Source organism: Octopus bimaculoides, chromosome 10 (assembly GCF_046866305.1).
Source record: "Octopus bimaculoides isolate indiv1 chromosome 10, ASM4686630v1, whole genome shotgun sequence".
In the NCBI taxonomy this organism is placed as follows: domain Eukaryota; kingdom Metazoa; phylum Mollusca; class Cephalopoda; order Octopoda; family Octopodidae; genus Octopus; species Octopus bimaculoides.
Window position 1 is genome coordinate 16,738,096 of NC_142937.1, and position 16,221 is coordinate 16,754,316.

The 16,221-nt window shown below is 37.2% G+C and overlaps 1 protein-coding gene across 10 annotated transcripts in view; it reads left to right on the forward strand.

Moving 5' to 3' along the window:
• LOC106879961 (apicoplast pyruvate carrier 1) overlaps nucleotides 1-16,221 on the forward strand; it is a 43,213-nt gene that overhangs the window by 14,089 nt on the left and 12,903 nt on the right. For all 10 annotated transcript variants that reach the window (XM_014929727.3, XM_014929739.3, XM_052971054.2 and 7 more), the window contains 3 exons: nucleotides 2,860-2,986; nucleotides 4,120-4,259; nucleotides 14,500-14,623. In XM_014929727.3, coding sequence (XP_014785213.1) covers nucleotides 2,860-2,986; nucleotides 4,120-4,259; nucleotides 14,500-14,623 — 391 coding nt within the window. The remainder of the gene's footprint in view (nucleotides 1-2,859; nucleotides 2,987-4,119; nucleotides 4,260-14,499; nucleotides 14,624-16,221) is intronic.

Consider the following 16,221-nt stretch of genomic DNA (forward strand, 5'->3'; position numbering starts at 1 on the left):
CTGATGATGGTTCAATTGTGAATTTGAAATATGAACTATTTTGTTACGATATTTATGTTAAACTACACTAACTTTCCTTCAGCTAATTTTGAAAATAAAGAGTTTAATAAAATAACTTTACTATTAGTAAACTGGTATTTAGAACATAAATTAACATAAAATTTCAATGGAAGGTTTAATTTAGATCTCTTGAAAAGTTTGTACAATAGAACTAAGTGAACTAAGTGCAGTCTAGGGTGAGGCAGTGTCAAAAAAAGGGTTAAATATCATCATCGTCATATAATGTCTGTGCTCCATGCTAGCATGGGTGGGACAGTATGTATATATTTGTATAGGCAATTAAGTAAGTATATTCCTATATGTATATGTATATATATTGGTATATGAATACTAATATATGTATGTTAAGATAAACATATGTATGTGATTGTTTTATGCTGATATTTTTGTGTATGAGGATATGTGTAGGTAAGTAGGTATGTATATATATATGTGTGTGTATGTATGTAGTTGGTTGTATAGGTGTGTGTGTATATATATGTGTATGTATGTATATAGATGACTGTATATATGAGGGTGTGCATGTAGATATGTATATATATATATGTGTGTGTGTGTGTGTGTGTGTATGTATGTATGTATTATATATGCATGGGTATGTATTTGGTTATGGACTCTGGTATGTAACGCTATTTTTAACCAGGGTTTGGATTGATTGATTGAATGGTCAATTAGTTATTTAGTTAATTGATTGATTGGCTGATTGATTGGTGGACTGATGGATTGGTTAATTAGTCGTTAGATTAAGACGTTATTGAGGATACTCAAATCTAGGGTTACCTCCCTTCACTCTTATTTGGAAAATAAAAATGTCTCGAATATAAATATAACAGAAGTAATTAGATATATAAATAGACGAATCGCTAATTTTATAACTACCTTAGGAGTTTATTAGTTAAGTGACTCAACTATATAGGGAATCCTGCTGTCAGACATAATAAATTTTAAATATAATTTGAGGCAATTTGTCGAGTGCAATAGCTTTCGATCGTAATTTTACCGATAATAACTACAATTTGAAAATATGTAGGTATAACTTATATATGAAGGAGTGGTCCAGATGGAGTATATGTAATCTGAACCTTTACCCCCCCCCCCCTTTTTTTTTTTTTTTACGGAATCCCACGTTTTAGGCTATGGAGATTCAGATTCTGAAAAAAAAAATTTCGAAAATCTCAAATTCAAAATTTCGATTTGGCTGTTATTTCTAGCATGTAAATAGACTGCTTGGGGGTGGGGGGATTGAAATTTTTCAAACAATTTTTTTTCAGAATCATAATCTCCGTATTTTTTTACGCATTTCTAAAAAAAAAAAAAATAAATAAATTCCGGAAAATATTTTAAAATGAGGAAATGGTGGGGGGGGGGGGGGGGGGGATTCGAAATTTTGAATTTGAGATTTTTGAAAAAAATTTTTCAGAATCTGAATCTCCATAGCCTAAAACGTGGGAATCCGTAAAAAAAAATGAAACGTGTCCTGCATGTGCGACCCTACAGAATTAAAGAGACATATACAACATTTTATTCACCGCATGCAGTTCTCAGGTTACAGCCATAAAGAAAGGATCAGAGTATACAAAGGAGCCATGAGGAAATTTGAAACTATCATACATAACCTTCAGGTAGATGGCCCTGCTCAATCAGTAGAAAAGGTGTAGGTAGAAACTCTATAAGATGTACCCAGTGCAAGCTATGGACACATAAGAGGTGCAGCAATATCAAAGGACGGCTAACTAGCAAGATAGTTTTTGTATGTGGCAGATGCTCAGGAGCAATAAACACTGAGAATGGGCAGAAAACAACCTTTACCACACTCCAGGGTGAAAAACTAGAAGTAGTTGATAGCTTCTGCTACCTAGGTGACCAAGTTTGTAGCCGGGGAGGGTGCACTGAAAATGTAGCTGCTGGAATAAGAATAGCCTGGGCAAAGTTTAGAGAGTTCTTACCTCTGCTGGTGACAAAGGGCCTCTCCACTCAGAGTAAAAGGCAGACTGTATGACGCATGTGTACGAACAGCCATGCTACATGGCAGTGAAACATGGGCCGTGACTGCTGAGGATATGCGTAAGCTTGCAAGAAACGAAGCCAGTATGCTCCAATTGATGTGTAATATAGGTGTGCATACTCGACAGAGTGTAAGTGCCTTGAGAGAAAAATTAGACATAAGAGGCATCAGTTGTGGTGTGCAAGAGAGACGATTGCGCTGGTATGGACATGTGGCAAGAATGGATGAGGATAGCTGTGTGAAAAAGTGCCACACCTTACTCTTTCAAACAATATTTCCTGGAACATTGTAAACATATGACAGTGACATACATTTACCACAAGCATTCAATGTCAAGAGAAGGAGACATGAACACACACACAAACAACAACTGACTTCTGTCAGTGTCTATCTACCAAATCCACTAACAAGGCTTTAGTTGGCTAAAAGTTATAGAATACACTAATCGAAGACACCATGTAGTGGAACCCAAAACCATGCGGTTGAGTAGTGAACCTCTTAGTCACACAGCCATGCCTGCTTTATTTCTTTAATTTTTACAATTACTTTTCATTGATTTTTGTTTTTGTTCATTCAGTTTCTTTTCTGTTCTCTATCGTTACCTTTTTATTTTTATTTCTGTTCTTTGTGTTTTCTTTTTTCACCTCTTCTTTCTTTGCCTCCTTGTTCATGCCCTCCTCATCTGTCTCTCCCACTTTCTACTCCTTGTCTGCCTCTCTCTTTCTCCCTCTCTTCTCTCCCTTATATTACAGTGCTATTGTAACAAAGTTATCATATATGCCATTCTATTTCAGTGGTGGCTTGGCTCTGACGTATTTGAGCATCAAGAAGTCCTTCCTGATGCTGCTATTTTCTTATGGATTTCTCTATGGAATCGGTAATTCTATAGCTTATCCTGTCAGCATCAACTGTGTCATGAAGGTAAGACATCTATTTGTGGAAAATTTTTCATTTCCTTAAGTTTTACTTAAATTCATTTTCTTTTTCTATAGTTTACATTCATAAAATCTTTTTTTTTTTTGATCATGACATACTGTTTCATCATAAATTCCTTCTAGGAAGAAGTAAAATGCTACAGGGTAAATACAACATTGGGCTACTAGGTACATGAGTAGATATAGTGTTGGACTTTTGAGTGAGGTAAGATTTAGTATTGGGCTACTGGTTATGTGGATAAGCATAGTATTGGACTGCTGAGTGTATTGATATATATACTATAGTCTATTGATTGTGTGGGTAAATATTGTATTGGGTTACTGGATATGTGGATAAGCATAGTATTGGGTGATTGGTTATGAGTTGATTGGTATTGAGCTTTTGGGTGAGTGGGTAAATATAGCATTGGGCTGCTGGGTGTGTGGGTAAATTCAGTCTTCTCTAGCTTTCTTTTCTTTCTCTCCTTTTCTCTCTCTCCCCTACTTCTCTCTACTTTTCTCTCTCTTTCTCATCCTCTCCCATTTTTGCTCTTCCATCTCTGGACCCTATCTGTCTCCTCTCCCTCTTTCTGTCCCCTATCTGCCCCACTTTTCCCAACAAATGAATATAAGTAATTTTAATTCTTCTTTCTCTTTCCCCTCTACACTATCTCTTCTCACTCTCTCCCTTCCACCCCCGTCTCTCTCTCCCTTCCCCTGTCTCTCTCCCTTCTGACCCCATCTCTCCTTCCGCTCCCCAGTCTCTCCCTTCCACTCCCCATCTCTCTCCCTTCCTCCCTTACTGTCTTTCTCCCTTCTGCCCCCCCCCCGTCTCTCTTCCTTCTCCCCCCCGTCTTTCACCCTTCTGCCCCCATCTCACTCTCTCTTTCTCGCTACTTTCTTGCTTTATTGCCCCACCCTACCATCTTACTCTCATCCCCTTATCACTCTCTACAGGTATATAATAAGTAATTTTTAAATTCTTTTCTCTCTCTCTCTCTCTCTCTCTCTCTCTCTCTCTCTCTCTCTCTCTCTCTCTCTCTCTCTTTCATACTCTCTCTATCTGTCTCTCCCACTATCTATTTCTTCAGATACATTGTAAATAATTTTAATTCCTGTACCTTTCTCTCATTATTCTAGTGGTTCCCCAAAAAAGAGGGCACTGTTGCTGGAATCGTACTGACAGGTTATGGAGTAGCTTCATTTATCTGGAATCCTTTTATTACCCTTTACATCAATCCTGAAAACGAAATCCCTGACTTCCATATTGATGGAGAAGAGTAAATATATTTATACTATGTATCTAATATATAAATCATAAGTTATCAATAATATTAATACGCTTAGTTTTTTGTGTTTTTGTACATACCTGTGGTGTGTGTCACACTTCAAAGGAAGAGGTAAAAAGGTTGAAGGGAGAAGTACAAAGAAAAAGAGAAATAAAAGATGTTAAGCAGAGGAGATATACTTGGAGTGGCAAAGCGGGAGAGAGGGGAGGGACAGAAGCAGAGGAGGTATAGTTGAAGTGAGAGGCAAAGTAGAAAAGATGAAGTAAGAGGGAGTGAGAGAGATAGGGGAGATTGATAGCACTGAGTGGTAAGAGAAATATAACATTAAACGCAGGAGGACAGTTAGACAAGGAGACATAGAGGAGGGGAGGGAGGGTTAAAGAGAGAGATAGATTGAGTGAAGGAAGGGAGTAGATAGAGAATAATAGTAAAAGAGAATAGAACCATTCTCATACAGAAAACACCAGAAAATTTTTCATTTTCAATGATTATGATAAAGCTGTTGAAAATATGGAAATTGCAAAAAGAAATGTTGCCTATCTATCTGTCTGCCTCTCTCTCCCTCTGTTTGTCTGTCTCTCTCTCTCAGCAAATAGCTGTGGATGTTACTGTTATTTTTCTACAGTTGAAGGGAGGGGTAAAATGTTTATCAGTATTTTCAGAGTAGACTGATGCATACATTGAAAGAAAAGTAGATACATACACACATTGTTAAATTAAAAGCAGGAGAGAGGAGGTACACAGAGGAAGTGAGAGAGACAGTAGATACATAGAAACAGATACATTGATACATAGACATAGATACATTGATGCATAGATACATAGACAATCAAAGACAAATAACTACAGCAAATATTGGATGTTACTTTCATTTTTCATTATCACACGAGGATAAATTTAACTCACAAGTGGCTGAATACTCTACAGATATGCATACCATTAACGTAGTTCTCAGAGAGATTCAGTCTCAGAATATGAAAAGACTAGCCCCTTTCAATTACAGCTACAACTCATTTTGGCCAGCTGAGTGGACTGGAGCAAGATAAACCTCCAAGCAGTTGGAAGAAAATGAAAAAAAGATCCTCTATAGGGGCAGGAAAATCTTTTTAGCCATTATGGTCTCTATGGGTGTTAATCCAGTCCTAACAGTGGTATTTGTGGGTCTCCCAGATCTGGAGGTCAAGCGCATGCTGTAGTTATCAAACTGAGCAAGAGTCCAGGGCGAAGTCACTACATGACAGAATAGCAAATATTTTGTCTTAATGAAAAATTTCCTTTTCTTTCACTCTTTTTAAAAAATGGCACTCCATCACTTACAATGATGAGATTCCTGTTTACTTGATCAACGGAACAGTCTGCTCATAAAATTAACGCACAAGTGGCTGAGCACTCCACAGACATGCATACCATAACGTAGTTCTCAAGGAGATTCAGCTTCACACAGAATGTGACAAGGCTGGCTCCTTTGAATTACAGCTACAGCTCATTTTTGTCAGCTGAGTGGACTGCAGCAAGATTACAGTACCTTGCTCAAGAATACAGCATCCTGCCAGGAATCGTACTCATGACTTTATGATCATGGGCCGAATACCCCTAACCACTTAGCCACGCACCTTTACTCTCTTAACCATTGAGAAAAGAAGTGAAGCGATAGAGACTGAGAAAGGAAAGCCTCAGTCATTTAAAATGACAATTAGACTGAAATACGATTGGTCTTTTCTGGCTTCTTTACTTTTAACAATGAAAAAGGAAAGACATTTAGTAATGAATAGCAGGAAAGTCTTTCGGGTATTTGCGTTCTCATTCTGGGAGTTCTAGAATGATCGACTGTTAGTTCTCTTTTCTTTCCCCCACCCTCAGGACTTATTTGCCTTCTTTCATAGTTCTTCATGTCTTTTAGTTGGCGGGAAAGAACATGTTTTCTTTTTTTCAGGCATGTTTAATGTTTCCTCTACAAACTACAAACAAGCTACCCCCCTCCCTTCTTTTATTTTTCATACAAAAACTAATGCAATTTCAAATGGGGTGAAACTGTGAAAAGAGCCCAGAAAAATGGGTAACACCCGCTACAAAATGGGACGGGGAGAAAATTGCCAACAGATGACTGCACAAAATTCAACTCTATACTTTGAAAAGTGTTTTCTACTATAGCTTCAGGCTGACTAAAGCCTCATGAGTGAACTTGGTAGACAGAAACTGAAAGAAACCCGTCATATATATGTGTGTGTGTTTGTCCTCACACCACCATCGTTTGACAACTGATGTTGGTTGTATTTATATATATATATATGTATATAAATATAAATATATATATATATATATATATATATATATATATATATATATATATATATTTTGTCCAACCCATGCTAGCATGGAAAGCAGACGTTAAACGATGATGATATATATAAAACTATATATACGTATAAATATACGTACACTGGCAAACATTTTCCAAAGATTTTTAGTTATATTGCTTTTTACAGTTCATCCTAACATGCTGAGTTCAGAAATGCCCTGATTAAATTTTTTTTTTTTTTCCGTCCTTACAAAAATATGTCAATTTTGCCTTTAAATGCAATTTTGAAATAAGAAACTGACGCAAATCAAATAGTACTTTTTATTGTTTAATAAACATATTACATAAAATGTTCAATTATACATCTTAGGATTTTTGTTAGCCCATTTGTAGGTTTCATTCAGGTCATTTTGCAGTTTTATATCCTCTGGATTCCTAACTACCTGTAATACTTTTGTCTTCAGCATAACTGGTCAGGTTGGCTGACTGTTTGGCAGAGGGCATGTCTGAGAGGGTCACCACAAATAGTAGTGGCCCCAGTACAGTTCCCTGTGGAACTCTGCTGAGAATTGGTGTCTCTTCAGAGGGAGCACCATTGGCTACAACCATCTGACTCCTGCCCTTCAGAAAATCATGCAGCCATTCTTCCAGTTTCTCGGTAATACCAAGGTTTCAAAGCTTGTGACATATCATGCCATGATCAACCTTGTCAAAAGCCTTGGCAAAGTCAAGGTATATCATGTCTACAGTTGACTGGTTTAGCTGCTGCTTCAGTACCCAATCAAAGTGCTGCAGCAACTATGTGAGGCAGCTCCTCCCTGGACAGAAGCCATGTTGCATTTTGTGAGAAGGTTGTTTTCTAGGATCGTCATCAGCATTTTTCTGACAATGCTTTCCATTGTCTTGCTAACATGTGAGGTCAGAAAGATGGGCCTGTAATTTTTGACATCTGCTCTGCTCCCTCCTTTATGGATAGGGCATATTATACCCTCTTTTAGCATGTTGGGAAGTTTACCACATGCAAGGAAACTCTGAAAGAGTATCTGCAGTGGTTTTGCAAGAGCCTTTTTACATGTCTTTAAGAGAACAGCCAGGAGTCCATCTGGGCTTGTTGCTTAGTTTGATCTGATCTCATCAATGGCTGATATGACATCCTCTTCTGTCATGTTGATGTAATCGATGGTTGCCTCTTTTCTGAATAGATTTGTTACATTGAAAAACTCCTTCAGCTTGTTTGTTTGCATATTCTCCAGTAGAGAAATGAAAACACTTTGGAATTGTTTATTAGTGCTTCACTTATCTTCCTCGGGTCTGCAGTTAGTGAGCCATTTTTATCAAATAGTGGCCCTATCTTATAACATACTGAGGCAGACTTCTTTGCCAATATGTAGAAGGCTTTAGGATTTCTTTTTATATTTTTGACTGCCCAGGTTTCTCTTTCTTCTTTTTCTTTTTCATGGGAAATTTTGAGCTTATTTTCTATCTCAGAGTTCCTCTGTCTGGTGGGATTTCACATTGTCATTAAAGTGTTTGTTTAAATGATTTGAGATCTTTATTCTCCACCACATGAGTATTCTCCAGTCTTGGAGAATGTTTTTGTATGTGTTGGCTCCCTTCTCTGGGACATATTTAATGCATATAGCTCACATTATTGACATGAATTTATTGAGTTTCATATCTATGTGTTTCACAGAGAAGCTGGAGTATCTGTTTTTCAAGTGACTTCCAGTCAACCTTATAGAAATTTAGGCTGGATAGGGTTTGAGCGCCATCTGTGCAGAGTCTATCTTTAGTTAATTCCGGGCCATACATTGTCAGTTCAATCATGTTATGGTCTGAGAATATTGTTGGTGATATATTTACGTTGTGGATAATTTCCACATTGTTTGTAAAACAGAGGTCCAAGATATTTTTGTGCCTGGTTAGAGAGAGTAATGTTTTGCTTCGTGAATAGCATTTTTGTAAGATAAAGTAGAGATTCTGCTTGATTTCATTCTTTGTGTGTCATTCCTGGGGTTATATTGCCCTCAGGCCACCTGATGTTAGGGAAGTTGAAGTCACCCTTCAGGAATATAGTAGTACGATGATCCAATTGTGTTAGTATTTCCTTTATTGCACTGAAGCTTTCCTCAAATTCATGTTAAATTTCCTTTAGAAATCTTCCCTGAGGATATACACAATTCACTGGTATCATATATGGAATTTTATTTCTGAAATTAAAGAATTGTGTAGGAAAACAGCTGTATGTAGGATTTTCTATATATAATTTTGAATCATCATCTTCATTTAACGTCCACTTTCCATGCTGGCATGGGTTAGATGGTTTGACTGAGGGCTGGCAAGCCAGAAGGTTGCACCAGGCTTCAATCCAATCTAGCAATGTTTCTACAACTGGGGGCCCTTCCTAACACCAACCACTCCAAGAGTGTAGTGGGTGCTTTTTACATGCCACTGGCACAAGGGCCAACCAAGCAGTACTGGCATTGGCCACACTCGAATGGTTCTTTTTACGTGCCACCGGCATGGGGGCCAGTCAGGCAGCACTGGCAATGACCACACTTGAATGATGCTTATTATGTTTCACCAGCACGGGACCAGTCAGCCAGCACTGGCATTGACCATGTTCGAATGATGCTTTATACGTGCCAATCGGCCACGACAAAGACTTACTTCAACAGGTCTTCGCAAGCACAGTTTATTGCCCAATGATTGAAGGGTCCTCTTAAATGGGCTGGTTATGTTGCACTGGCATAGGCCATGGTTACGGTCTCACTTGGCTTGCTGAGTCTTCTCAAGCACAGCATATCTCCAAAGGTCTCAATCACTTGTCATCGCTTCGGTGAGGCCCAATGTTTGAAGGTCATACTTCACCACCTCATCCCAGGCCTTCTTGGGTCTACCTACCTCTTCCACAGGTTCCCTCTGCTGCTAGGATGTGGCACTTTTGCATCCAGCTGTCCTTATCCATATGCAACACATGACCATAACTGTGCAGTCATTTCCCTTGCACACAACATCTGATGTATCTTATGTCCAACTTTTCTCTCAGGGTGCTTACACACTGTCGTGTATGCACACTGACATTACATATCCAGCGGAGCATACTAGCTTCATTCCTTGCAAGTGACTATGGTGCTGCTACACCCCAGTCATTGCGTATGACTCTTTCATGTATTCAGCACACTCTCTTTCTCCCATTGATTCTCTTCGTTTTGCAACCTTTCATAGTGGTGTCTCCAAGTCTCTCTCCGTGCTGCCTCATTAAATGCAAGTGAGCCATCATCCATGCGGATACTTTTTTTTCCTATGACATCATGATACTCTCTCACATACTATCTTGCAACATGAAACATGTCTTTAGATAAAAACATCTGTATGTAAATTTTTTTCATTTTATTATTTTAAAGTGTGTATGTGTGTATATATATATATATATATATATATACACACGTGTGTGTGTGTGTGTGTGTGTGTGTGCGTGCGTGCATGCGTGTTTTACACTATTGTTACACTATGAATGATATACCTTCCTTATTCCAGCTTCTCTAAAGTTAAAAATTTAATTTAATGTAATGAAACAGACTCTTGTGTCTTGACTATGTCATAATGATAAGATCCAACCAGATTAAATTAGCAGCTACATATGAATGTTAAGCATTCTTTGATTAAAGGAAAGAAAATTTAATCAATTAAATAATTGCTTAAGATAATATTCTGTATTCCTTTTCACTTCACTAATCAGGGAGGAGATATAAGATTTGGATTTCTGGCCAGATGAGTCTCCCGTCGAGCATGGAGATGAACAATCAGTCAATCAAGAGATAACATTTGGATAATATTCATCAATTTAAAGATAGTACAATATAATGGTAATCCTGTTCAGTTGTCTGGGGTAGTCTGCAAGGCTGACAGTATCACTTACAGGATGAGTAGACTAGCAAACCTGAAATTCTTGTACTGTGGCCAGCATAGGCCCAAGCTGACCAAAGCCTTGTGAATGGATTTGATAGACAGAAGACTGAAAGAAGCTCGTGTGAGTGAGAGAGAGTTTGCATTTCTCATCTGTATGTGTGATCATTCATTGATTATAAATAGTTTGCTTGCAGTTCACCATGGAAACATGCTTAAGCTTTCTAACAGGTCTTGACATGTTGTAAATAGTGAAAAAAAAAAGAAAGCTCATTCAAAAACAGTGTCATATTTGTTTCAACATGTCCAGGCTGTTTTTTGATGGACTAGGAGATTATTACTTCCCTTGAAACAAATGAGGTTTGGTGACAGGAAGGGTCTCTGGCCTCAGAAATCTCTGCTTGAACATGCTCTCATTTGACCCATGCAAGCATGAAAAAGTTGACAGTAAAACAATGGTGATGTTGATATTTTATGGTAGCATTGAAAATATCATATGAGAGTGAATAAATATATGTCAACTTGCCTACATGTTCTCAAATTACTGATATTCGTGAAGAATTCTTACAAAGCAGAAACTCGTGTTTGTAATATGAAAGTACTTTACATGCTAGTTCTGTTTACACAGCTACAGCTGTATATGTAAATACACACACACACACACACACCTGCAGAAATGTAGGCAGGGACACTCATTCAGATCTCCTTTTGGCTTGTACACTTTGAAAAATATATAACTATTTCAGTTATTAAGACTTTTGTTACTATATTTCTGTTGAAATACACTTTTATTTCAGTTAATTTTTAAAATAATGAATTTGGTAAAATAATTTGATCATTATCAAGCTGATATTTGGAATATAAATTAACCTAGAATTTTGAAGGAGGGTTATATTTTAGTTCACTTTAAAGCAAGAAGTATGTATCATTGAATCTGGAGCAGTGTGTTGGTATCAAAATGGAAGTCATGTCCTACCATCATTGGATGATGTAGTCTGTGATTTACAATGATTAAATGAAAAAATAACTGAATTGTTTTGGCTGAGATGTCTTTGATATTATATATCCCTTTGATATTATATATCTGTAGGAGTATTGTGGTTTTGTTACAATTAATTTTTTTAAATAATAAATTTAGTTAAATACCTTTGTCATTACTAAGCTGGTGTTTGGAACATAAATTAGGAGGATGGTTTTTAGATTGTATGAACATATAAGTCAAGTAAAGAAAGACAACATGCATAATACACAGAATTAAAGACAGAAAGATAGAAAAGTGAACAGTGAAAAAGCCATAAAAAGGAAAAGGTGCATAGGCACATTAGGAATAGTAGTGGTGAATTTCAAGAAGTATGGAATTTTTGAAGAATACTATGTCCCAACAGTTAATAATCGATGGGGGTAGTGTTTTTCATGCTCAAGAATCCTGAGTGTGAAAACACATTTCCAGAAGTCATGTGTGTTGCACTGTTCTTTGATTTTAGAAGCTTGTCCATAAAATGGTAGAAGTACTTAATTCAAAAAGGTGGCCAAAGTTGTTTTTGGAAAGTGAGTGGATAATCTTGTGGGCTTCTATCAAGTCAGCTGCTTGATGTCAAAACTTTAATATGTCAATGCTCAAAGAAGTGATATGTTGAAGGTATGGTAAGTGACTGATGGGGTATTTGGCTGTATGTTTCTCGATAGCTTTCAACAGATCTATTCTCTGGACAAAATGACAGTTCTGGGCTGAAGATGCACCCTATGTGAATGTATTATAACTATAATTGGAAAGGTCAGAATTACTACCTTCTTTAGCAGTCACATCAGTGAATGATCTTTGGTGACATCCATGACAAGAATTGTTTGCTTCAAATTTTTATGGGAAAATACAAAGGTGGTTTTTATGCAACATTCTTTCAGATGTTTTGTTTATCTTTATTCCATTTCCCTACCACATGGTTTTAGGTTCAGTCACATTACATGCCACCTTGAGCAAGGCTCTTCTACTATAGTCCTGGGCCAACCAAATCCTTGATTTGGAAGACAGCAACTGAAGGAAGCCTACAGTGTGTGTGTGTGTGTGTGTGTGTGTGTGTGTGTGTAATCAGATAGTTGTCCATAAGTCAGGAAAAAATAACCACTCTAAAAGAGAAGCAGAGCAGTTATATATTTAAATTGCTGAGCAGGATATGACTAGTTATGGTATATAACTGGTTAGAATTTTACTGACAATTTCACAGAAACTATTGTACTTGGCAATAGTGACAACTTCTCAGACATGTCAACTGAAAGTGCAAAGCCTCTTTCATGCTGGAGGTAAATATATAGTCTTGGTTGGCTCAGTGTTGATAAAAAGAACTGTAATGATAAATTGTGTTTACAGGCAGGAAGGTAAAATTGCCTCCCATGGATCAATGGGTGAAGAGTCATGGCTGAAGAGTATCAGCTATATGTGTGTACATGTCTGTTCTCTAGTTTAAAAATGAGGATGACCATTTTGCCAAAACACATTTCCATTCATGAGGGAAGCATTCAAATATTTCACTTTTTGAGTTCGGGAAGCATCTAGATTGTGTGATTTTTTTCTATTATTTTTTTAAAAAATGATTCTCTCATCTGTCAAGCAAAGTTTGCAATGTCTACTTCCATTCAGAAATAGTCTAAGCCATTCTAGCAGTTTTTTGTTGGTTTTGTAATGTTCCTTCTTTTAATTGCCACAATATAATTGATTAACTTTGTAACAATGCACCTCTCCTGGATTCTAAGTGTATCTGTGATTATTTAGCCTGCCCCATCATGTGTGTGTTTGTGGGTTGTTGGATGACATCACTTTTGCTTTATGTTGCTTTGACATTCACTATCAACCCCACATGAACATCCTGCCTCTGCTCAGGACCTTGGGTCATTCTGTGATAGTTTTTTTACATTAGATGTACAACTGAATGAGATCCTTAAATTATACCTTTTGAATATTTTCCTATACATATGGCCCTGTGTAAAATGCTTATCCACTAATTTAGGGAAGGCACTTCCCATGCTAGTTTTCACATTGCATGAGAAAGGTGGATAAACTAGAAGCCCTTATGGCAGTGTTCTCTTGTGAGTGTTATGAATTCTGTCTGATTCATTCAAGCATGGAAAAGTGGATGTTAAAAACAATGATGATGAGATATATATAGGGGGGGGGGGGGATTTATATACATGTAAGTTTACATGTGTATGTTTGTGGCTAATTGGCTGAGTTGTTAGAGCATAAGGTAGTGATTGTAGTAATTCTTCCAGCTCTCTGTGCACTGAGTTCAAATACCATCAACTTCATCTTTCTAATTGGGGGTCAGTAAATAAAATACCTGATGTTGTTTTGTCACTTTCTTTTTTTTTTATCCTTCTGGAAGAAATTAACAAGGATTTGAAGAGGAACAAGTTCTGCAAGATTTAAAATGTCCCTATGACTCCATCAATGTGTTAAAAGCCCATGGCATGAAATGGCATACATGAATTTCCAAGATACATTGAGTGCATTTGTGTATTTTTATGCATACATACATGCATACATAACTGCAGCTGTGTAAAGAGAACTGTCCAGTTTTATATTAATGCTTTATATAATCTAAATCCATATGTATAAATATAATTGTTCAAACTGACCTCATCTTACTCAGCTCAAGTTACATCAATTGACTGTTGTGGTCATTAATTGTATTTTGTTAAATGAGTGTTTAGTTGATGATGATGGTTTTGTGTGAAAAAAATGCAATCTGTATGATAAGAGGTGATGATTATGATAATGATGATGGTTATGACTGACGGTATGTGTTGATAGTGGAAGTTACGGTGATGATGATAGCATTGGTTGTTGTGATAATGGTAGTCGTGATGGCAATGATGGTTGTTTTAGTGATGAAGATAATTATGATATATTGATGAAGTTTATGTGAAGAATATCTTTAATTCTGATGGATTGCAATGATGATGGGGTGTATCTCCTGTTATATTCTTGCTTCATGTTACTTTATCTATGCTTTTTCACTTCCTTTTCAGTTATTTCTCTCAGAAAGAGCTCCTTGATCGGATACCAAACTGCTTCTTAGTTCTGGGAATTATTTTCTCCATTTTCACCTTTGTTGGTGGCATGTTAAACTGCACACCACCCTCAGAAGAGAAGGTATTTGTCTTCTTTTGTTCTTTAACTTTTCAGTGTTTAGTTTGACTTAACCGTTTTTACCAGAGGCAAGGCTGTGTGATTAAGAAATTCACTACTTTCCAACCATGTGGTTTCAGGTTCAGTCCGACAGTACAGCACCTTGGGCAAGTGTCTTCTACTATTGCTTCAGGCCAACCAAAGCTTTAAGAGTGGATTTGTTTGACAGAAACTGAAAGTTTGTTGTGTGTGTAATGCCATCATCATCATTTAGCATCTGTTGTCTATGCTGGCATGGGTTGGACGGTTTGACCAGAGCTGGAAAGCTGCATCAGGCTCCAGTCTGATTTGGCATGGTTTCTACAGCTGAGTACCCTTCCTAATGCCAACTACTCCAAGAGTGTAATAGGTGCTTTTACATACCACTGGCATGGGTGCCATTTGTGTGGCACCAGTATCCGCCATGACTGTGATTTTACTTGGTTTGATGGGTCTTCTTCTGAAGCACAGCATAATGCCAAAGATCTCAGACATTTGTCATTTCCTCCGTAAAGCCCAACACATGAAAAGTGCTTTTCACATACCACTGGCATTGGCCACTTTGCCTCCATGGGGCCCAATGCCCAAAAAGTGCTTTTTTACATGCCACCAGCATGGATGCCAATTATGTGACACCAGCATCAGCCACAACTACAATTTCACTTGGCTTGATGGGTTTCAAGCACAGCATATCGCCAAAGATCTCAATCACTAGTCATTGTCTCTGTGAAGCCCAAAGTTTGAAGATCATGCCTCACTACCTCGTTCCATGTCTTGCTGGGTTTACCTCTACCACAGGTTCCCTCCATAGCTAGAGATCAGCACTTCTTTACACAGCTGTCCTTGTCCATACACATCACATGACCATACCAGCGCAGTCGTCTCTCTTGCACACCACATCTGATGCCTCTTATGCCCAACTTTTGTCTCAAGTGTGTGCGTGTGTATGTATATATATATATTGTGTGTATGTGTATATATTTATATATATGAAACCATACATTTGTGTTTGTGTATTTTAGATTTGTGCTCTACAAAAGTTGCAGGCTACAAGTTGTTATCCCTTCTGTCGTCAAATTGTTCCCATGCTTCATCATACCTTTGAAGACATGTGAAATAAGAAATCCATTACTTGAAAAACAGGTTAGGGTTAGCAAAGAAATTGGCATCCAGTAGTAAAACAATACTTCAATAATATATCCTTCTAACCATGGAAAAAAAACAAATGGAAAAAAAACTAATGAAATATTGAGTGAAAATAACTGTGCAGCTACCTAGACTTATTTAATTTTGCTTTTAGAATTCTGTTAATGTATTACTGAGTTTGAAGGGTTTCTGAGCTATAAATAAAATGACATGTATTAAGTGGCAGAAAAAATTAATCATAAAACTCAATTTCTGAACAGCTACTTTCATAACAGATTTTGATGCCTATTATACCTGCATCTAAAAAGATGTCCTATCTTACTTGGCATAGGCTTAGTCTCTTCTTCAAGGGAACAGGGGTATTTATTTTTCTGCTTAATACCATTATACTAGAACCAACTAGAAGTTATTTCCCATTAATTCTCTTGTTACCAGAT